This window comes from Loxodonta africana, chromosome 15 (assembly GCF_030014295.1).
Source record: "Loxodonta africana isolate mLoxAfr1 chromosome 15, mLoxAfr1.hap2, whole genome shotgun sequence".
Taxonomy (NCBI): Eukaryota; Metazoa; Chordata; class Mammalia; order Proboscidea; family Elephantidae; genus Loxodonta; species Loxodonta africana.
The window spans coordinates 44,852,346-44,876,720 of NC_087356.1; the positions used below are offsets into that span (position 1 = coordinate 44,852,346).

General features: G+C 42.2%; 1 gene segment (V, D, J or C); it reads right to left on the minus strand.

Moving 5' to 3' along the window:
* LOC104847239 (immunoglobulin kappa variable 4-1-like) overlaps positions 1-14,221 on the minus strand; it is a gene marked incomplete at its 5' end in the record, with an annotated part of 28,026 nt that extends 13,805 nt beyond the window's left edge. The window contains 1 exon segment of the V gene segment in view: positions 14,001-14,221. Coding sequence covers positions 14,001-14,221 — 221 coding nt within the window.
* Between the last annotated feature and the right edge of the window lie 10,154 nt (positions 14,222-24,375).

A 24,375-nucleotide genomic window follows, 5' to 3' on the forward strand; every position in this document is an offset into this window, starting at 1 on the left:
GATTTGACTGAAACTCTACAGACCGTGGTGTAGAAAATGTACATGAAACCAGCTGGCAAAAGCACAGTCCACGGTAAAGCAGAGAAAGAGGTTGTATGTGACCCACCACCAGCGCTGATGGAGTGGCTCCACCACCACTGGACACCAGCAATGGAACATTGGATATTGGAAGCCTCTGCTACCATTCTGTTTGCAAACATTTTTGACTCTGTGAATTGAGCATTAGTACCATTTCCTCATGAGCAGTTTCAATAAGTGCTTTTCAAGAATATATTTCCATTCGCAGAAAGTGTAATCAACCAAAATCAAACCCATTACCATTGACTTGATTACAATTCCTGGCAACCACATGTGTTACAGAGCAGCCCTGAGCTCCATAGACGTTTCTGTGCTATAATCTTCATGGAAGCAGACCACTAAGCCTTTCTTCTGGGTCTCCACTGGGTGGGCTGCAACTGCCAACCTTTAGGTTAGTAGCTGAGCACAAACTATTTGCACCATTCAGGGACCTACAGCAAATGTAAGAGGAAAACTAAAATATAACTATTTTCATCAGAGAATCCACAAAAAGAGTATATGCCATATTCAAATAGTACTGCCCTATTCAAAAATAAGAAATATGCCATTTACAAGTTTATTAACCACAATCCTCTGATTTAAGAAGTTCACCATTACACTCCAAGGCTCTTTGCATAAATGTCCCTTTACCACACCCCAGCCTGGGCTCATGCCTGCTGACCTGAACCTCATAAAAAGCTATGAAGGATAGAAACTGTTGAACCAGTGTGTGCTTTCTTGTGTGTATTCTCAACAGCAATAAGAACAACAACAAAAAAAATGAAACTCTTTTCCATTGAGTCAATTCGAACCCATAGTGACATATAGAACAGAGCAGAACTGCCCCATGGAGTTTCCAAGGTGCAGCCAGTAGATTCGAACTGCTGACCTTTTGGTTAGCAAACATAGCTCTTAGCCACTGTGCAACCAGGGCTCCTACAACCAAATAAAAAATTGAAAAAAAAAAAAAATAAAGCCATGAAAGAAAATTTCTTGGGGGGTGGAATCTGAGCAACATCACACAAAGAGAAGCTGCAGGATGGGCACCACACAGATGCTAGGCTCCTGCTCTACTATGTTCCAGGTGAGACAAAACCTAGACAGGGAATTTTCTCTCCAGAGTGATCCTCCTATTCAGATAGGTCTACGATTTGAAAAGAGATATGAAATAAATGTTGCAAGCCACACAGGCCTGTCCACTTCTCCCAGTTAGAGACCATTTTGGTTTGATTTTCCTTCTATCCCTGATAGCACAGTATCTCTGGATCATCCTCGGATGCCTGTCTTTTTAGGTCCCAGCGGGCAGATCCTGCTCACTAGGTGCCAGAACCTCTGCTGTCTCCCAGGAGAGAAAGTCTCCATTAGCTGCAGGGCCACTCGGAGTCTCGTCTACACTGACTGGAAACACTACTTAGGCTGGCATCTGCATAAACCTGAGGAGGGACCTACAGGCCTCATTTACCTCACTTCCTCTATACATGTTGTTTTGTTGCTGAACAGGTTTCAGCAGCACTTTCAGACTAATAGAGACTAGAGAGAAAGGCCTGGTGATCTGCTTCTGAAAAATCAGCCAGTGAAAACCCTTTGGCTGACAACAGTCAGATCTTCTTTTTCCTTGGGCAGTCATGACTCAGGGGCTGATTAGATGGCAACTAACAACAAGAAAGAACCATGATTTCCTTCAGTCACTATATTAATCCTGGGTGCCCAAGGGATTAATTTAAAGAGGAATTGACAACTAATGAAAATAGAACATGGGAAAGCTGTCACATGTTTCTAGGGTGATAAGGTTAATGAGTTAGAGACCGGCCTTTGAAAGAATGAGTGCCACTGAAAGACATGGAGAGAGGAGAAAAGGGCAGTAAAATGGGAGCTTAGAGCAGGAAAACATCTTCATTGACATTGTCCAGGATGGCTTCCCTGAAAACAGGATCCATGGAAGGAAAAAAGTAAGAGAGGAAGATTACCTTCTGTGAAGGAGATTTTAAATATGAAGGATCCAGGTATAATATCGGGTTAGGTGCTGACTTGTGAGGGTTGATTGCAGAAAAACTAAAAAGTCCAGGAAAATAAGGAATTAAAATGAGAACTTTCTAGAGTCAAGAAGGCACAAGGAAGACAGAACTGATCCTTCAGGGTGGAAAACTCACTGGACCCTTTTCCGAATCAGTCTTGTGACCTATCCATGTGAAACAAGGAGGTTCCTGTGATATGAAAACACCTGAAAAAGCCTGCAAGGGATTTTTACAGCATTCTTTTTGTGTATTTTTCCACAAAAGAGGATCCAGAAGAAGCCACATCCCTTAATTTTCCCCTGGAACCTGCAAATACTGTAAGGAATTCGTCAGGAGATGTGGCCTTTGGGGCAGACAGAGGAAGCGTGCGTGTTCAGGGCTGAGCAGAAAGGAAGCAGCTGGCGCAGTGAAGAGTTACTGGCCTGTAGCCCTCGGGAGGAGGTTTGTTTTCAAGGCTGAAGCACAGTGGGTGGATTATTATAACCTTGCATACAGTAATAAACTGCGGCGTCTTCAGCCTGGAAGTTGCTGATGGTGAAAGTGAAGTCTGTCCCTGACCCACTGCCACTGAACCGGTCAGGGACCCCAGGATCCCGGTTAGATGCCCCAGAGATGACTCGCTTAGGAGCCTGTCCTGGCTTCTGCTGGTACCAGGCTAAGTAGCTGCTCACACTCTGGCTGGCCTTGCAGTTGATGGTGACCGTTTCTCCTTGAGACTTAGCTAGAAAGTCTGGAGACTGGGTCAGCACAATGTTCCCATTGGCACCTGTAATCACAGTGGACAATGAATATTCAGACATATACACACACTTTTTCATACACACATTAAAAGATACTATTTATACCCCAACATTTAGTGATATTACATATCAGCACATAATTGGTTTCATTCTGAAAATAGTAATCATTTCCCACTATGTCTTAAAACAATGTTTCAGCTCTACAGAGAAACTATTTTAGAGGGATTGAAGCACTTTTAATTTCTCAGCAGAGGCCCAGAGCAACAGGGACATGAGGACTAGAGCCTGTGGCACCATCTTGCTGCCCCTGCCTGTCTGATGCAGATAAGGTCACATTGCAAAGGCCCCATTTATAATATCTGAGCAGCCAGTCTGGGTGTGGAGGAGCCTATACAAAGCATTAAGTGAAGTGAATGCAAATTTCATGGCAGTGATTTGTAAAACCAACCAATAGACATTAAGAGCCAAAAATATTATCACAGGAAGTATAATTCTATGACTAGAAAATACCCAGCAGTGACTTAGAAGTTCTAATATCAACTGACACAAACAAAAAATCCTGTTGCAACTCAGTGTATTTCAACTTACGGAGACCCCATGTGGTACCGTGTAGAATTGCTCCATAGGGTTTTCTTGCCCTTATTCTTTACAGAAGCAGACCGTGAGACTTTCCTTCTATGGTAGCACTAGTTCTGTTCCAACTGCTAACCTTCAGGTTGGCAGCCCATCACAAACTGCTTGAAGCACCGTGATCAAAAGAATGGCTTCTGTTCTAACTCAGAAACAGCTTTAAATGGGTTAAGATTCCATAAATGATGGACTAGTTTCCTCAAGTCGACAGTTTTGAGAAATAATAAAAAATGATGGAAAAAAATGGCAAGAGAAATGGAAGAATATGGAAAATTCCTGCCTCAATTTTTCTAAAAAAATTATACCTAGAATATGAGCTCCAAAGATACTTTTATCCTGAAGGATGCTTGAAAGACACTGCAAACACTTGAGATAGGTTTCCAGGACTATGCCTGGAATGCCAGGACTATGCCAGAGAAATGGAAGACAGGTCCAGAATTTACCCTTGTGGAGAGTCCTCAAGGACCCTATTAAGTAGGGTCCAGGAGAGCTCAAATCTCAAAGTAAGTGTGAACCAAAGAAAAAGTAGAATCTATCATGCCCACCATGGCTAGGAAGTGATAATAAGGCTCTAGATTCATTGTGGAAATAGACAGGAAAAAAAAATTATATATATATATATAGGATTTCATTTTGAAGTTGTGATTAAACATGAACACTTCAAGGGGTTTCATTCCAGGTATGCGTGGCCTTGGTGCGCCTGGAACTCTTCAATCTTGAAGTTGTTTCAAGGTAGTCCAACTGGTAGGGTCAACAAACGGAAGCCCCTCTGGAAGAGGGCACGCCCATCATAAATCTTCAGAAAACCTCACAAATAATATTTCAAGGGCCAATATCACCAAGAAGTCAGAGACTCTTGACATCCAAGGACAAAACATAACTAGTATAGCCTTGCTTGCTAAAAGCACAGAGGATTTGAAGCACTTACTGATGAAGATCAAAAACTACAGCCTTCAGAATGAATTACACCTCACATAAAGGAAACAAATATCTTCACAACTGCACCAGTAAGGAACATTATATTAAATGGAGAAAATATTTATGTTGTCAAGGATTTCATTTTAATTGAATCTGCAATCAATGCTCGTGGAAGCAGCAGTCACGAAATCAAAGAACGTATTGATTTGGACAAATTAGCTGCAAAAGATCTCTTTAAAGTGTTGAAAAGCAAACAAGTCACTAGGAGCTATGGCAGTTAACCAAAAGGTCAGCAGTTTGACTCTACCAGGCGTTCTGTGGAAACCCTGTGGGGCAGTTCTGCTCTGTTCCATAGGGTTGGTATGAGTCGAAATGAACTGGACAGTAATTTTTTTTTTTGGTCACTAGGAGGACTAAGGTTAGCCTGACCAAGCCATGGTATTTTCAATTGCCTCATACACATGCAAAAGCTGGCCAATGAATGTAGTTGTTGTTGTTAGCTGCCAATAAGCTGCTTCCAACTCATAGCGACCCTATGTAGCACAGAACAAAAACAGCGTCCAGTCCTGCGCCATCCTTATAATCATTGTTATGCTTGAGACCATTGTTGAAGCCGCTGTGTCAATCCATCTTGGTGAGGGCCTTCCTCTTTTCTACTGACCCTGTAATTTACCAACCATGATGTCCTTGTCCAGGGACTGATCCCTCCTGATGACATGCCCAAATTGTGTAAGGCACAATCTCACCATCCTTTCCTCTAAGGAGCATTGTAGGTGTACTTCTTCCAAGACAGGTTTGTTCATTCTTTTGGCAGTCCATGAACAATTCAAAATTCTTCAGCAATGCCACAAACCAAAGGCATCAATTCCTCTTTGGTCTTGCTTTTTCATGTCCAGCTTTCACATGCATGTGATTCGATTGAAAATACCACAGCTTGGGTCAGGCACACCTTCGTCTTCAAGGAGACATCTTTGTTTTCAACACTTTAAAGAGGTCCTTTGCATCAGAGTTGCACAATGCAATGCATCTTTTGATTTCTTGACAGCTGCTTTCATGGGTGTTGATTGTGGATCCAAGTAAAATGAAATCCTTGACAACTTCTGTCTACTCTCTTTTTATCATGATGTGGCTCATCGGTCTAGTTGTGAGGATTTTTGTTTTCTTTATGTTGAGGTGTAATCCATACTGAAGGCTGTGTTCTTTGATCTTCATCAGTCAGTGCTTGAAGTCCTCTTCACTTTCAGCAAGCAAGATTGTGTCATCTGAATAACACAGGTTGTTCATGAGTCTTCCTCCAACCCTGAGGCCATGGTTTTCTTCATATAGTCCAGCTTCTCAGATTATTGCTCAGCATACAGATTGAATAGGAATGGTGAAAGAATACAACCCTGACACCCAACTTTCCTGACTTTAAACCACTCAGTATCCCCTTGTTCTGTCCGAACAACTGCCTCTTGATCTATGTACAGGTTCCTGATGACCGCAATTAAGTGTTACGGAATTCTCAGTCTTTGCAGTGTTATCCATAATTTGTCATTATCCACACAGTCAAATTCTTTTGCACAGTCAATAAAACACAGGTAAACATCTTTCTGGTGCTCTCTGCTTTCAGCGAGGACCCACCTGACCTCAGCAATGACATCCCTGGTTCCACATCCTCTTCTGAATGCAGCCTGAGTTTCTGGCAGTTGCCTGTCGATATACTACTGCCGCAGCTGCTTTTGAATGATCTTCAGCAACATTTTGCTTGTGTGTGATATTAATGACATTTTTTGATGATTTCCTCATTCTGTTGGATCAACTTCCTTGGGAATAGGCATAAATGTGGCTCTCTTCCAGGCAGTAGGTCAGGTAGCTGTCTTGCAAATTTCTTGGCAGAGAGGAGTGAGCACTTCCAGCACTGCATTCATTTGTTGAAACATCTCAATTGATATTCTGCAACTCCTGAAGCCTTGCTTTTCACCAATGCCTTCAGTGCAGCTTGGACTTCTTCCTTTAGCACCACTGGTTCCTGATCATACACTACCTCTTGAAATGGTTGAACACCAATGAATAAGAAAGACCAAAGAAGAATTGATGTTTTTAAATTATGGTGTTGAGTATACCATGAACAAACAGAAGAATGAACCTATCTGTTTTTTAGCCAGAATGGCCTTGGCCAATGATTCCAGGTCTCCTGGGCCCTAGCTCAATAGGGTCCCTGAGGACTTTCCACAAGTGTGAATTCTGGGCCTGTCTTCCATTTCTCTGGCATAGCCTTGGCACTCCAGGCACAGTCCTTGAATAGTATCTCAAGGGTTTTCAGTGACTTTTAAGTATCCTTCAGAATGGCAAGACTTCATCTCTCTTACTTTGGACATTTTTTTAGGAAGGACCAGTTCCTGGAGAAGGACGTCATTCTTGGTAAAGCAGAGGGTCAGCAAAAATAGGAAGACCCTAAATGAGATGGATTGACACAATGGCTACAAAAACGGGCTTGAAGATAGCAAAGATTTTGAGAATGGCGTAGGACCAGGGAGTGCTTTGTCCTGTTGTACTTATGGCACCTAACAACAACCGCAACAGGATATGAATACAAATGTGATGCAACAGAAGTAACAAAAAAAAAAAAGGAGTTCTATTCACACTTCAGATTTGGGCATTATAGGAGTTTTTTGTAAAGAAATAAATGAGGAACTACAGGAAACTAAAACAGGGACACTTCAGATCTGAAAAACAACCAATTGAATTTCTAGAAATTAGAAATGGAAATACCAAAGTTTTAAAAGTTAAAAGTCAGTGGAAGAAAGACTTCCACTTGTAGGCTAGATGCAATAACAAGGACAAAGTTTACCCTCACACATGAGATAACCAAAAAAAGAATTAATTAATAAAACTTACATATAACGGTTAACATCCTCAGCTCCTAGGCTATCAAAAGTGATCTCAAAAACAGAAAAAAACAAACACACGAGCCAACAAAATGCCTGGCAATCGACTTCTGAAGAATCAGCCTTTGAAAACACTGTGGTCACACTACTACTCGGACACAGGTGGGGTCACCATAAGTCAGAATCTACTCAACTGCAGACAATTTTTAATCTTATAAAAGAAGACTGTCAGGCCTTTCTACCAAGGCCTCATGGGTGGATTCGAACTGCTAATTTTCTCTGTAAGAGTTCCAGCTTGAAACAGTTGCTCCACATCTCTAGATAAATCTTAGTTTTGGGCAGAGAACACAAGGTGAAAGGTGGCCATGACTGCCATATTTAAAAAGGAAGTTAGAAGGGAGCACCCTACAAGATTTTCTACCACAACCTTGTGCTCTAAGACGTCACCATCATACTCCCTGTGTCTTGGCGTAAAGGTCTCCTTGCTAGCACCCCACCTGGGCTCAGCCCTGCGGACCTGAGCCTCATAGTGGAGCCTTTTCTGGAGGGTGGAACCTGAGCAACATCACACGAGAGAAAAGCTGCAGGATGGTGACACCATCCAGACCCTCAGGCTCCTCCTCTGCTCTGTTCCAGGGGAGAGGATGTGTGGAATCCTAGAGACGGAGTTTTCTCTCCAGAGTAATCCTTCCATTTCCATCTACAATTTTAAAATGAGATATGAAATAAGTGCTGCAGCAACACAGTCCCGTCCACCTATCGCAGATATAGATTATTTTGTTTTGGTTATTTCTTCTATCCCTGATTGCCCAGCATCTCTGCATCATAGCCCTGTGCCTGTCATTACAGGTTTCTGCCAGCAGATGGCGAAAACACAGGCACCAGAACCCCTGGCTGTCTCCCTGGGAGAGAGTCTCCATCAGCTGAAGGGCCAGTCAGAGTCTAGCAAGACTCCTAGGGTCTTCATTTACCACACTTCCACCAACGTTGATAGTGTGTCCACCCGCTTCACTGGCAGTGGATCTGAGGCCAACTTCACTCTTGCTATCAGCACCATCGGATCAAAGATAGTACAACAAACTGCTGTGTTCCAAAATCAAGATGTCCTCTCATAAAAATGTGACCCCAGATATAAACCTCTTACCAGGGCAGAGGTGTGGGGGAGGGTCCCACTTACCAGACGCTGTCACAGGGATTGCTGTGGTTTATTCGTTTTGCTCATACAAAAAAGTTGGCATGAAGTAAGTCAGAAAATCGGCAACTAGGCCTTCTCTGGCTCCAAAAGAGAGCAGGCCTCCTGCCCTTCCTGCTCACTTCCTTCAAATCTGCTCTCAGCCCTCACCCTGGGCGTCACTAGGTGGCCATTTGCAGTCCCATCTGACCGTCTCTAACCCGTGTCAACCCTGACTCCCAGGCGCCTTTAACTGCTGCGCTGGAACAGCACCTCCTCTCTAGGGCAAAGGCTAGAGCCACTAACACCTGAGCATTCCTGTCCCTGTTTCCCCACTCAAGTTTATGTCAGAGAAAACATCTCCGGAATGAAAATACTAGATCCCTGCTTGCCTTTTGTATAAAAGCAATGCAAGTTATATTATCCCAAATACATTAAAAAAAAAAAAAAGTTCCTAGTATAAAACTGAGGAACAGAAAACAAGGTCCTTCAATCATAAGAAAAATTAAAAAACCTAGTGTCTCCTTTTTTTTTTTTTTTGTATTTCCTAAGACAGAATTTTACCTTTTTCTTAAAAGATTATTTGAATAAATCTGTTTTGGCTTTCTCTGCACCCTCATATTCCCATTTCCCTACTTCTTGTGTATAGCTGCCATTGAGTTCACATTCAATTCATAAAACCACTCTAAATTCCAATCTTCTTTATAATAATGCCCTCACCCAAACGAAGAATGCCATGGCCCCTCCCTTATTCCATCACATTCATCTTGGAAAACCTAAACCCTGGAAAAAACTCCACCCTCCACACTCCTGCATCCATATTCGTAATGTGCCTGGAGAAAAAGACATAATTATTCTGTTTAATCTCACCACATATTTATGCACACTACCTCAGGACAGCTCTTAGTCCTGCCTCGCAATCCTACCTCATTTACCTGGTTCATTCAGTCTCCACCCTTTGTCTTTTCTTTTCTCTTCAAGTTTCAACACCTACTTCTCATCCTGCCTTTCAGCAAATGACCTCATTTCCTGTGTCTTGGACGAGCTTCCACTAGCTCCTCTCACGCATCTTCTGACCCACAGGCGTCTACACCCTCATGTGCTGCCTTCCTTCCTTCCTATTACTGTAGATGAGCAGACAGTCCTCCTACCTGAGGCCAGGCCCTCTGCTCCTAAACCCCCGTGCCTTCCAAGGCCATCTTGGCATTCATCACCTCTCTTTTCTGAACTATGCATGTTCCCCTCACTTTAGCATCATTTCTGTCAGCATGAAACATCATTTATAAAAACTCTGCTGATTTCACATCCCCCTCCAGTTATGTCCTGTTTCACTCATTGAAAGACTTCTATGTAGTCACCAAACCGAGACCATCTCTTTTCATACTCCCCAAATTATGCAATCTCCACAATTCTTTCTACCACCAAGGCCATATTTTGCATGTGCTGATCGTTCTTTATTGCCAACTTTCTCATTCCAATCACCATCCTGATTGCATATTGAATCAATTTCAGGCCACAGAACTTGGTAAAAGTCTTCTATTTCTTCGTCTTTGGCCTTCGTGGTTGGTGGGTAAATTTGAATACTACTTGTATTAACTGGTAATATTTGTGGGCCTGTAGATGTTATTCTATCACTGTGAGCCTTGTACTTCAGGATAGATTTTGAAATGTTCTTCTTGATGATAAGTGCAATGCCATTCCCTTCAAGTTCTCCTTCCCTGCATAGTAGGCCATATGATTTTCCGACTCAAAACGACCAATACCAGTCCATTTCAGCTGACTAATATCTTGGATATTGATCTATTTCAAGTTTGACAATTTCTCTTTTTCTAAGACTCTTACTTCATACATTCCACATTTCAATTATTATTGGATGTTTTCAGCTGTTTCTTCTCATTTTGACTCATGCCACATCACCACACCAGTGTCCCGAAAGCTTGACTCCATGCGTGTCAATAAAGTCAACTCTAAGGAGGCAGCTCTTCCCCAGTCATCTTTTGAGTGCCTTCCAGCCTGAGGGCCTCATCTTCTGGCACTGTAACAGACATTGTTCTCCTGCTATTAATAAGGCTTTCCCTGGCTGATTCTTTCAGAAGCAGACCACCAGGTCCTTCTTCCTAGTTTGTCTTGGTCTGGAAGCTCAGCTGAAATCTGTCCACTGTGGTGACCCTCCTGGTATTTGTATATCAGCAGCATAGCTACCAGCATCACAGCAATACGCAAGCCCCCACAGTATGACAACCTGACCGACATGAATTCTGTATCTAATTTCTGGAATTTTTTTTTCAGAAATGGAGTAGCCTGCTTTTAGTTTTTGTGCCTTGTATGATATATAAAGTTTATCATTTATTTGTCTAAATAAACTCACACAGCTCCCAAATCTAAAGCGTGAAGAGGATGCCTTTTGTTCTCTGTTATTTCAGTTGCATCACCTTCATTTTCATATCCCAGTTATCTCATGTTCTTGCATGTTAAGGATCTCTGACTTCTTGGAGGTATCAGTCTTTGAAAAATTATTTGTGAGTTTTCCTGAGGATTTACGATGGGTGTGCCCTCTTCCAGAGCAACTTCCACTTGTTGGACCGATCTACTGGGCTCTCTTAAACTAATTTCCAGGTTGGAGAGTTCCAGAACCACCTAGGGCATACACACCTGGAGTGCAATTCCTTGGAAGGTTGACTTTCAGACACAACTTCCCAAGGAAATCTTGCTTTTTTTTTTCCTGTCCATTTCCACAATGACCCTAGAGCCCTTCGATCATTTCCTAGGAGCTGTGGGAAGGAAAGGTTCACTTTCTTTGCTTCACACTGACTTTGGGGTTACAGCCCTCCCCCTTGGCTCTAGTGCAACATAGGGTCTCTCAGGACTCCCCAGATGGGTAATTTCTGGGCCTGTCTTCCATTTCCCTGGATCTTACATACCCTAGAATTAAATCTTTAGTGTATGCAGTGACCTTAAACTGTCCTTCAGGATAAAAAGTGGCTATAGAGCTCAGACATTTTCTGGCCATAAATTTTTTTCAAAAAGTGAGCCAAAAGTTCTCCACTGTCATCTAGTCTTTCTTTTATATATTTCGAGCATTTTGTATTATTTCACCAGGATTGTAGATCTCAGGAAACTAGCCCATCATTTATGGACCTTGAACCCATTTCAATTTTTTTTTTCCTTATTTCAAATAGAAACTCTTCTTCAGAGAAGCTAATGCTTGTAGTTTTAGAGCTTCTTAGTTGATATTAGAGGTTCTAAGTTGACTATTTTGTCTTTTCTAGTCATTGGCTCTTGATTTACACTGGTTAGTTTCACAACCCACTGTCCCTGTACTTTGCTTCCATGTTCAATGATGGCTTTGCATAGTCCCTCCAAGCCCAGTCTGGCTGCTCATATTTTATAAAGAGAGGCTTTGCAAGGTGAACTGATCTTTATCAGGCAGGTGAAGGCAGCAAGATGGTGTTACAGGCTTCTGTCCTTATATTCCTGTTGCTCTGGGTCTCTGGTGAGAGTTGAAAAGTGCTTCAATTCCCTTTAGAGAAGTTTCTTTGTAGAGCTGAAAAATGATTTTAGGACGTCGTCGTAAATAATGGGTTAATTATGTGTGATATGTATTCCACTGAAATACACATTCAAAATGGTGTATTTTAATATGCCTAGGAAAAAGTGTGTGTATGCATGTATACTAATTGTTGTCTTTGATCGCAGGTGCCAGTGGGGACATCATGGTAACACAGTCTCCTGTCTCCTTGACTGTGTCTCCAGAAGGAAAGGTCACCATCAGTACAAGCCCAGCCAGAGTGTTAGCAGCGTTTTAGCCTGGTGCCGGCAGGAAGCAGCACAGGCTCCTAAGCTGCTTATCTCCGTTGCATCCCACTAGGCATCTGAGATCCTTGACCGGCGTCGTGGCAGTGGGTCTGGGGCAGACTTCACTCTCACCATCAGGAGCCTCCAGGCTGAGGATGTGGCAGATTATTGTTGTTAGCAACATTATGGCTGCCTTCTCACAGTGCTTCAGCCTGGAACACAGGCCTCCTCCCAGGGCTGGAGGTCTGTGAGTCTTCACTGCACCAGCTGCTTCCTTCCTCCGTAGTCCTGAATGTGCACACTTCCTTTATCTGCCCCAGAAGCCTCATCTCCTAGACTTGGAGTTTTCTCTCCCGGGTGATCCACCTATTCAGATAGGCCTACATTTTGAAACGAGATATGAAATAAATGGTACAAGCCAACCAGGCCTGTCCACTTGTCCCAGTTAGAGACCATTGGTTTGACCTTCCTTCTCTCCCTGATTACACAGCGTCTCTGGATTATCCTCGTGTGTCTGATATTTTAGGTTCCAGAGGGCAGATCCTGCTGAGTAGGTGCCAGAATCTCTGCTGTCTCTGAGGAGGTACAGTCTCCCTAGCTGTAGGGTCAGTCAGGGTCCCATCTACACTGACTGGAAACACTACTTGGGTTGTGAGCATAAACCAGAGCAGGGACCGACGGGCCTCGTTTACCACACTTCCTCTACACATCTTGTTGTGATGCTGGACAGGTTTCTGTAGCACTTGCAGATTAATGCAGACTAGAAAGAAAGTGTGGTGATCTACCTCTGAGAAATCAGCCAGTGAAAACCCTGTGGATCACAACAATAATATTGTTCATTGAATTGTCATGAGTCATGGAGTCACAAGATGGCAACTAACAACAGGAAAGAACCATGATTTCCCTCAGTTACTAAATTAAACTTGGGCACCCAAGGGATTAAAGTAAAGAGGAATTGACAACTAATGAAAAAAACATGGGAAAGCTGTCACATGTTTCTAGAGTAATAGGGTTAATGAGCTAGAGTCTGGCCTTTGAACGAATGAGTGTCACTGAAGGAAATGGAGAGAGGAGAAAAAGGCAGTAAAATGGGAGCTTAGACCAAGAAAACACCCTCATTGACATTGACCAGGAAAGCTTTGTGGGAAAACAGGATCCATGGAAGGAAAAAATAAAAGAGCATTATTTTGTCCTCTGAGGGAGATGTTAAGTATGAAGGGCCCAAGTTTAATACTTGGTTAGGTCCAGAGTTGTGAGTAGTGATTGCATGGAAAGTAATAAGTCCAGGAAATCTAAGAATTAAAAAGAGAACATTTCAGAGGCAAGGAAGCACAGGGAAGAGAGAACTAACTGATCCATCAGGAGCAAAAACTCACCAGACGCCTCCCCAAATTAGCCATGTGATCTATCCTTGTGAAACAAGCAGATTCTTGTGATATGAAAACTCCTGACAAAACTTACAAGAGATTTTTAGAGTTTTCTTTTTTCTATAATTTACCACAAAATGGGGTCCAGAAGAATCCACATCCCTTAATTTTCCCTTGGAACCTGCAAATACTCCAAGGAATTCCTCAGGAGATGTGTTCCTTGGGGCAGACAGAGGAAGAGTGCATGTTGAGGGCTGAGCAGAAAGGAAGCAGCTGGTGCAGTGAAGAGTCACTAGGCTGTAGCCCTCGGGAGGAGGTTTTTGTTCGAGGCTGAAGCACTGTGGGTGTTAGCACTATAATAATACAGCTGACAGTAATAAACTGCGGCGTCTTCAGGCTGGAAGTTGCTGATGGTGAAAGTGAAGTCTGTCCCTGACCCACTGCCACTGAACCGGTCAGGGACCCCAGATGCCCGGCTGGATGCAGCATAGATGAGCTGCTTAGGAGCCTGTCCTGGTTTCTGCTGGTACCAGGCTAAGTAGCTGCTCACACTCTGGCTGGCCTTGCAGTTGATGGTGACCGTTTCTCCTTGAGACTTAGCCAGAGAGGCTGGAGACTGGGTCACCACAATGTCCCCACTGGCACCTGCAATCAGAGTAGACAATTACCATGTATACATATACACACACACTTTTTCACACACAGATTAAAATATACCACAACATCTAGTGATATTACAAGTCAGCAAGTTATTGGTTCCATTTTACAAATAACTGTCATTTCCCACTATATGTTAAAATCATTTTCCTACTCTAGAAAGATACTACTCTGGAGAGATTGAAACAGTTTTAATTTCTCACCAGAGGCCCAGAGCAACAGGGACGTGAGGACCAGAGTGTATGGCACCATCTTGCTGCCCCTGCCTGCCTGATGCAGATCAGCTCCCATAGCAAAGGCCCTGTTTATAGTATCTGAGCAGCCAGCCTGGTGTTGGAGGGGCCTATGCAAAGCAGTTAGTGAATTGAAAGCAAATTACATGGGCGATAGGTTGTGAAACTAGCCAACGTACTTCAAGTGCCAAATATATCACAAAGTATAATTTTATGACTATAAAAGACAAAGCAGGTTCATAGGAGCTCTAATATCTTAAAAAAAAAAAAAAACTTGCAGTCCAGTGGATTCCAACTCATGACAACCACATGTGTTATGCACCAGAGGTGCTCCATAGGGTTTTCTTGCCTGTATTCTTTATAGAAGCAGACTGACAGGCTTTTCTTCCAGGGTAGCCTGAGTGTGTTCAAACTGCCAACCTTTAGGTTAGCCGCCCGTCACAACTGCTTGCAGCACCTAAAATCTAATGAAGAGCTACAATTTTAACTTAAAAACAATTTTAAATCAGTTCAGGTTACATAAATGTTGGCCTAGTTTCCTTACAACAACAGTTTCGGAACACAATAAAAAAAAACTGGAAAAAAATAGAAGGAGAGGGGAGAATATGGGAAATTTTTGCCTCATTGCTACATAAAAATTTATAGCTAGAAAATGTCTGAGCTCTGAAGATACTTGTATCCTGAAGGATACCGAAAAGACACTGCATGTACTTGAGATTGGATTCCAGGGCTTATGGAGGGGCCAGAGAAATGGAAGACAGGCCCCAAATTTACTCGAAATGAACGTCCTCAGGGAGCCTATATTGAGCTAGCATCCAGAGGGCTTAGATCACAAAGGAAATGTGAACCAAAGAGAAAGTGGAACTTTTCAGGCCCACAGTGGGTAGGATTTGAAAAGAGGGCTCTAGAATCATTTGTGGAAATGAGAAGAAAAAACAAGCAGGATTTCATTGTAAAGTTGTGATTGAATGCCAACTCTTCAAAGAGTTTCTTTCCAGGTATGGATGGCCTCAGTGGACCTGGAGCTCTTCAGCCTTGAAGGTGAGACTTCATTTCTCTTACTTCGGATGTATTATCAGGAGGGACCATTCCCTGCAGGAGATCATGCCTCATAAGTAGAGGGTCAGCAAAAAGAGAAAGAGCCTCAAAGAAATGGGTTGACACAGTGGCTGCAACACTGGGCTCAAACACAGCAAAGGCTGTGAGGGCAGCTCAGCACCAGGGGGTGTTTTGGTTTGTTGTACACAGAGGGTCACTATCAGTTGGACCCAGTGTGATGATGCAGAACAGCAACATGATATGAATATGAATGTGATACAACAGAAATAACAGGGAACAAAAGGATTCTGATCATACTTCACATTTGGCATTATGCGAGTTTATTCAAAGAAACAAATGACGAACTAAACATTGCATGCAAGGTACGGAAATAAAAAATGAGGACACTTCAGAACTGAAGATGAATAAGTTGAATTTCTACAATTTGGAAATAGAGTAACTAAAAAATTTTGAAACTGAGTGGAAGACAGACTTCCACTTGTAGGCTAGATGGAATAACAAGGGCAAGATTTACCATCACACATGAAACAATCAAAAAATTATTAACTCATTAAAAATTATATTTAACACTTAATGTGCTCAGCTTCTAGTCCAAAAACAGTAGCATCAAAACTAAATAAAATAAAATAAACAAAAAACCTGGTGATCTACCTCTGAGAAATGAATCATTGAAAATCATACCATTGACGCACGTGGGGTCACCGTGAGTCAGAATCAAGTCAACAGCAAATGGCTTTTCATCTTACAGAAGTGCATTGCTAGGCCTTTCTTCCAAGGCCCCAGGGGTGGATTTGAACTGCTAACCTTTAAGTAGTGGTCAAGCACAAAACATTAGCTCCACATCGCTAGTTAAATCTTCATTTGGGGAAGATAATCCAAGATCAAAGGTGCCCATCACTACCATATTCAAAGAGTAAGTCAGAAAAGAGCACCTATAGATTTTTTCCCACAACCCTGTGCTCTGAAACTTTCACCATCACACTCCCTGGCTCTTGCCGTAAATGTCCCCTCACCACCACCCTACCCTGGGCTCACCCTGCTGACCTGAGCCTCATAAACGGAGCCTTTTCTGGAGAATGGAACCTGAACAACATCACAGGAGAGAGAAGCTGCAGGATGGTGACACCATCCGGAACCTCCGGCCCCTGCTCTGCTCTGTTCTAGGGAAGAGGATATTTGCAAACCCAGAGATGGAGTTTTCTCTTCAGAGTAATCCTTCCATTCAGAGCTACAATTTTAAAATGAGATATGAAATAAATGCTACCAGCAACACAGGCCTGTCCACCTATCGCAGATAGAGATTATTTTGGTTTGGTTGTTTCTTGCATCCCTGATTGCACAGCTTCTCTGCATCATCCCATGTGCCTGTCATTGCAGGTTCCTGCCAGCAGGTGGCGATGACACGGTGTCCAGAACCCCTGGCTCTCTCACTGGGAGAGAGTCTCCAGCAGCTGAAGGGCCATAATTCCCATGATATGAAGTCATTGTATTTTATCGAGAGTTGTTATAGGCCATAATGTGGCCTATTTTATCAAGTGTTTCAAAAGAAAAGTGTTTCCTGCTGTTGTTTGAAGAGTGTCCTCTAAGTGTCAGTTATGTCAGGATGGTTGATAGCCTTGTTCAGTCTCCTACATCCTAACTGGCCGCACTACATCCTGGACCTGCTACAGAGCCTTTACTACTCTGAGCCCCTCTCAATGCTCGCCAACTCCATATACCTGGTGTATGGGCCACACCAGTATACCTGGGGGTGGAATGAAGGTCCAGAACTCAAAGAGGCATACCAGTTGCTTTTTTCCTTTAAGAAAAAAGGCACATGGTAAAGATGCAGAGATGGAATGCAGATTCCCCCTTACACCTTGTCAATAGGGCGTATGACATTTATAGTGGGGACAATACTTCTTGTCATTTTGTGCCAGCTACAGAGGACAGATCTCAGAAATAAAAGCTTAAGATCACGTTCAACTAGGAGACATTAGCCACCAGACCTCAGCCAACATGTTGCCTGGAAACCCAGGAAAAGCCTCCAGGTCATTTTCAGACCCCGTAGCTCATCTTGCAGCTCATCTTCACATGAACTCTGGGTTTGTGCTCTGCTTAACCAGGTAATGTGCTGTCAGCTGGGACTCATGGTGACCCCATGTGTGTAAGAGTAGAGCTGTGCTACATAGGGTTTTCAGTGCTGACTGGTCTGAATCAGGCCAACTTGCCTTTCTGCTGATAAGCCTCTTGGAGACTCAAACTTCCAGCCTTTTGCTTAGCAGCCAAGTGTTTGAACTGCTTGCACCACCCATGGACTCCTGAGCTCTAGTTTAATAACTTCCTGCTGTTGAGTCAATTCCGAGTCATAGAAACCTTTTTGGACAGAGTAGAACTACCCCATAGGGTTTCTTTATGGAAGCAGGTGCTCTAGTTAACTCACTGCCCTTGAGTTGATCCTGACTCATAGTGGCCCTCTAGGACAGAGTTGAAATGCTCCATAGAGTTTCCAAGGCTGTAAATCTTTCACAGAAGAGGACTGCCCCATCTTTCTCCTGCAGAGCGGTTGGTGGGTTCAAACCAAAGACCTTTTGGTTACCTTACCATCAAGCACTTTAACCACTGCAAAACCAGGGTTCCTTGTTAGGAGGGCCAAACATTGGAGAGTGTAGATTCTGTACTTCTTTTGTATTTAGGAAACCCTGGTGGTGTAGTGGTTAAGAGTTTGGCTGCTAACCAAAAATTTGGCAGTTTGAATCCACCAGGTGTTCCTTGAAAACCTTATGGGGTGATTCTGCTCTGTCCTGTAGGGTCACTATGAGTCTGTTTCCACTCCACCACAAGTTTGGTTTTTGGTCCTATGTCAACAGCACACTAGGGGGCACTCAGGTCATATTCTTGACATGTTTCTCCTGTTTCAGCTTGCAGTACAAAATGTTTTTTGTATTTGTTTAAATCATTAAAGTGTTAACGTTATAAAACCAAAAAATCTAAACCAAAATCACTGTCATTGAGTCAAATTCTTCTTCTCTCTCTTTCTCTGTCTCCTTTTTCCTCTCCTCCCCTTCTGTTTCCCTGCAAATGTTAATCTCGGGCAACTTTCCTAAGAGGTTTTCCACTATCTTTTTTTTTGCCTACAAATTCTGAGGGTAGAAGAGCTGGTGTTACTACCAATATTAGTTGTATAGTTTGAATTCAAGGTAAATCAGTTTTACTGAATCTTGTAACTTTAGTATCAAGCCAGAAACAAAAGTTGTTGCTCTTTTGCTACTCAGAAATACTATTGAAAAGCAAATCTTTGCTATAATTTTTTTCATATAATCAACAAGTTTTCCCTTTTTAAAACCAGTAATAATAATAAAAAAAAATACCAAACCCATTGTCTTCATAGTCCTTCCAAATAATGGTTACCCCATGTGTGTCACAGCAGAAGTGAGCTCCGCAGGGTTTCCTTTCCTGTAATCTTTATGGAAACTGATTTCCTGGCCTTTCTTTGGTGGCACCGCTGGGGGGGGGGGGTTGAGTCATCAATGTTTCGATTAGTGGGTGAGTGCAAACTGTGCCACCCAGGGACTACTTGAACCTTTACTTTGCCTTAAATTAATACTGCTGGTGCTTTCTGGGATGGACGATGAAGATTAATTCTCAGAATCATTTTCAAATTTCACCCAGGGCTGCCAAGATATTCGCCTATGAGAGAACCAAAGGAGGAGGTTCCTAATTTCCAAGAAAAAGAATATGAAAGAAGAGTGAGATCTGCCCAAGCAAGTCTCTATCTAGTTCTTATAGCCTCTAAATTTCTGTTCATTTTTATGGTTTTATCCCCTGACTATTCTAGGGAGCTCAAATTTGTTTGATTTGGTTTCATTTTTATCTTGTTGTCTTATTTCCTTCTATCCTATTTAATTCAATTTGATTTGATTCAAATTGATTAGATTATATTCGATTTATTACTGACCCTCCATTCTCCCCTTTGCAAGAGCTGTTGTAGAGGGGTCAACATACAAATTTCTAGAAGTGCTCTGAGTCATCTAGTGCTGCTGTAACAGAAATACCACCAGTAGATGACTTTAACAAAGAGAAATTTATTCTCTCACAGTCTAGTAGGTTTCAAGTCCAAACTCAGTGTGTTGGCTCCAGGAGAAGGCTTTTTCTCTTTATTGGCTCTGGAGGAATAGTCCTTGTCATCAATCTTCCCCTGGTGTAGGAGTTTCTCAGGCTGACATACCCAAGGTCCAAAGGAAGCAGTCTTGCTCCTGGTGCTGCTTCCTTGGTGGTCTCAAGTCCCCAACTCTCTACTTCCTACCCTTTCTTTTTCTCTCTTGAGAGATAAATGGTGGTTCATGCCACACCCCAGGGAAATTCCCTTTATCTTGGATCAGGGGAGTGACCAGAATAAGGGTGGTGTTACACACCCATCCTAATCCTCTCAACATGAAATTACAATCACAAAATGGGAGACAACCACACACTACTGGGAATCATGGCCTAACAAGTTGATACACACATTTTTGGGGGGACAGAGTCCAATCCATGACATACTGAAGGATGACTAGTTTATGTTTCAAAGAGCAGTAGCTTTGGGTTATCCTTGGTTCCTGACAAGAAGTCCAAGATAGGGCTGAAGTTTACTGCTGAGAGAATGCTTCCTTCTTAAAGCTGAAAGTTACTGTTGCCACTTCCTAACGAAGAGATTCTATTATAATTATAAGACAAAGAATGGCTACTAAATAGTTCATTGAGCCCTTGACTCTTGCTTTCAGTTTTCAATGTTTGCTAATAGGCGATGAGACAAAGTGGTTAAGGCAGAATCAACTGACTTCAGAAATCATTTTAAGTAATTTAACTGGTTTTTGATTTTCCTAGATGGTCTTAAAATCTCCTTTTTATAATTCATATAAGCAGGTTTTTAAATGCTTGAAACTGTTTAATATGAAAGAAGAATCATGGAATTGGAGAAGTCTCAGTCTATATTCTCCTTTTTTTTCTGTAGGTAAACCATACTATCCAAAATAAAACTATTACAAAAATAACATTGTCTTTGTCATCTTGGTATATCCATACAAATCCTCATGCCAAAGGTAGTTTCAGCAACAATTTAAAAAGACTAGAATTCCCTTTTGGCACCCAAGGTTTTCTTGGGTCCTCCACTCTCCATCTCTAAGGTGAAACAGGCCTTCTTACAAGGTCAGACAAACAGACAGACATCACCATCAAACTTGCAGGCAAGTTGTGACTTCTAAGGAGGCCATGTTTTGAAGACAGAGGCCCCTTTCCTCAGGGGTGAGTCCTGAGAGGGGATCTCAGATGAGGTAACTTCCAAGGCAGAGAATGCCAAGACAGTCAATGGAATGAATGTCCCCTTTGCAGTGAGCTGGGGATCAACTGAAGGAATCAGCAAATGTTTCCCCCACCTATCTTAAGACTCAGTTGTGTGTCTCTACCGGATCTTTCCATGTATTCTAGGAAAAAAAAAAGAAAAAGAATTCAGACGTTTGGAAACAGACTCAGATTAGGAAGATGGAGAATAGGGTCTTGAGCCTCCAGAAAAGTCTGGCATGTTAACATCCTTGTTTTTCACAGAGTTTAGAGAGAACATCTAAACTCAGAAGGTAAACATATTCACAGAGCTGTCCTGAGCTCCCTGCAGTCAGAATATTTATCCATGAATGTATTCCCTAGTGCGTGACAATTTGCTGTATGTAAATAGAAGCAAATTGTTATTTGTAATGCCTTGGAGCTAAGGAATCCATTCATGTCCACCTGCAGGTGGAAAGCTCCTTCTCCTGGGGGCTTAATCTCAAGTCTTACCAAAGGAAAAATCTCACCTTTTATCAGAAAGAACCTCCATTTGGGTCCAGGTGGGAAATGGACGTGTTGTGTAAATCTGTGAGGGTTTGGGCTATTTGGGTAACAAAGTCTACAGAACAAAGTCTACAGAATCTGTGGGAATATCACACTCTCCGCCCCATAAACACTGACACAAGGATAACAGGCTCAAAGCGTTCCACCCCCACAGCTTTTTCCCAAGTCCTACAAATCACACCCTAGCTTCCAAATCAATGTACACGAATTCAGTGTACACCAAACTGCCACCCTAGCTTCCATTTCAATGTACACCAAACTACAGTAGATAATCTACTATGTGACCTATTTATACAAGTTTCAACATTCCTTTGAGTGTGATCAAGATGAGAGAATTAGTGAGATCTGCTGCTCCCCACAGGAACGAATGGAGGTTATTTCTAACATTCCTTTACCAGCCCTTGTTATTTGTGTCTGGTGGGGGGTGACCATCTTTGACTGTTGGTCAGTTTTGTTGTCCAAGCCAGAGTATGGTTTCCTAACTTACAGGAGACAGTGATTCTTTTAGAATTAAGAATATTATACTGTCTGTGCACAGGTAACATAAGAACATTTCAAAGCCATTTTCTAAGCAAGAATTATTTTTGACAAGATTTTTCAATTTCTGGATATTTTAGTTCAATATGTTAAGAAATCAAACAATCCTTCATAATGGAATTTCAGAACACTTAATTGTGCACATGAGACAATTGTACATAGAGCAAGAGGCAGTCATTGGAACAGAGCAAAGAGATACTGCATGGTTTAAAATCAGAAAGGATATACATCAGGGTAGTATCTTTTCACCATACTTATTCAATCTGTATGCTGAGCAAATAGTTTGAAAAGCTGGACTATATGAAGAAGAACACAGATTCAGGATTGGAGGAAGACTCATTAACAACCTACAATGTGCAGAGGACACAACCATGCTTGTAGAAAGAAAAGGCTTGAAGCCACTTACGGATGAAGATCAAAGAGTACAGCCTTCAGTTTTGATTGCACTTCAACATGAGGACAACAAAAATCCTCACAAATGGATCAATCATCATCATCATGATAAGTGGAGAAAAGATTGACATCGTCAAGGATTTCATTTTACTTGAGTCCACAAACAACGCTCATCAAAGGAGCAGTCAGGAAATCAAACAACTTATTTCATTGGGCAAATCTCCTGCAAAAGAACTCTTTGAAGTTTTAAAAAGCAAAGATGTCACTTTGAGAACTATAGTGCACCTGACCCAAACCATGGCATTTTCAGTTGCCTCATTTTCATGTGAAAGCTGGACAATCAATAAGGAAGACTGAAGAAAAAATTGATGCCTTTGAATTATGCTGTGGAAAAAGATATTCCCTATGTCATGAACTTCCAGAAGAACAAACAAATCTGTCTTGGAAGAATTAGAGCCAGAATGCTCCTTAGAAGCCAGAATGACAAGAATTCATCTCATGTACTTTGGATATGTTATCAGGAAGGACCAGTCCCTGGAGAAGGGCTTCATGCTTAGAACAAGATGGCTTGACACAGTGGCTGCAACAATGGGCTCAAAGATAGCAATGATTCTAAGGCTGCTGCAGGACTGGGCACTGACTCCTTGTGGTGTCCACAGGTTTGCCATAAATCAGAACCGACTTCCAGCACCTAACAACAATAACTTCATATATACATATACAGAAAGAGAAATAAGATGGAATATTCATCAAGTTTAACAAGCGGTTACCAGGAATATCATATTCACTACCTGAGGCATAAAAATTCCTTCCTCTTTTCCCCTTGCCTGAAACTGGGCTATCAGCTAACTATGTATAAGAGACAAATTTTTTCTTCCCTATCAAGCTCTATTGACTTGAGGCTCTTTAGGAGTTGCCTTCACTGGGCCCCAGCGAAAGAAAGTTGTAGCACTGGATTCAAATATTCTTAAACAATTAACCTGGTATCAGCAGATACTAGACAATAGTTTTTACTAGGAATCTGTTTTTTATTGCTTGTTTGTTTGTTTTTAATTGTACTTTAGATGAAGATTTACGGAATAAGCTACTTTTTCATGAAACATTTAGTACACACAGTGTTCTATGACATTAGTTGACCACCCCATGACATGACAACACTGTCCCTTCTCAACCCTTTTGTTCCCTATTACCATCTTTCCTATTCTCTCCTGCCTTTCAATTCCTGTCCCAGGGCCGGTGCACTCCTTTAGCCTTGTTTTGTTCCCTGGGTCTGTTCAATCTTTGGCTGAAGGGTAAATTCAGAAGTGAATTCATTACTGAGCTGAAAGTGTTTCGGGGGCCAGACTCTTAAGGTTTCTCCAGTCTCTGTCAGGCCAGCAGGTCTGGTCTTTCTTTTTGAGTTGAAATTTTTTTCTACGTTTTTATCCAACTCTTTATGGGACCCTCTATTGTGATCTCTGTCACAGCAGTCAGTGGTGGTAGCAGGACACCGTCTCATTGTACTGGACTTAGTCTGGTGAAAGCCGTGGTAGATGTGGTCCATTAGTCATTTGGACTAATCTTTTCCTTGTATCTTTAGATTTCTTCATTATTCCTTAGTCCCAAAGGGGTGAGACAAGTGGAATATCCTAGATGGCTCCTCACAGGCTTTTAAGACCCCAGACACTACTCACCAAAGTAGAATGTAGAACATGTTCTTTACAAACTATGTTATGGCAATTGAGCTAGATATTCCCCGAGATCACAGTGCCCTCAGCCCTCAGCCCAGCAATTCGGTCCCTTAGGGAGTCTGGATGCATCTATGGAGCTACCATGACCTTCTCTTGTACAATTTCTGCTGCCTTCCCCACTATTGTGTACTGTCTTACTCTTCACCAGAGTTTCCACTTATCTATTGGATACCAGACAAACTTGAATGATCTCAAGTCCAACTCATTATTTGCACACACAGTGTGGATCAGCATGGTGGGTGTAGGGAATAATATCTTTTTTAGATTAGCTGAGAGAGAACCATGCAGGATGGCCCTAGACACCCGTGTGTCCATTTTCAGGGTCTCTGATGTTTTCTTACAGTGTCAGGGCCATGTGC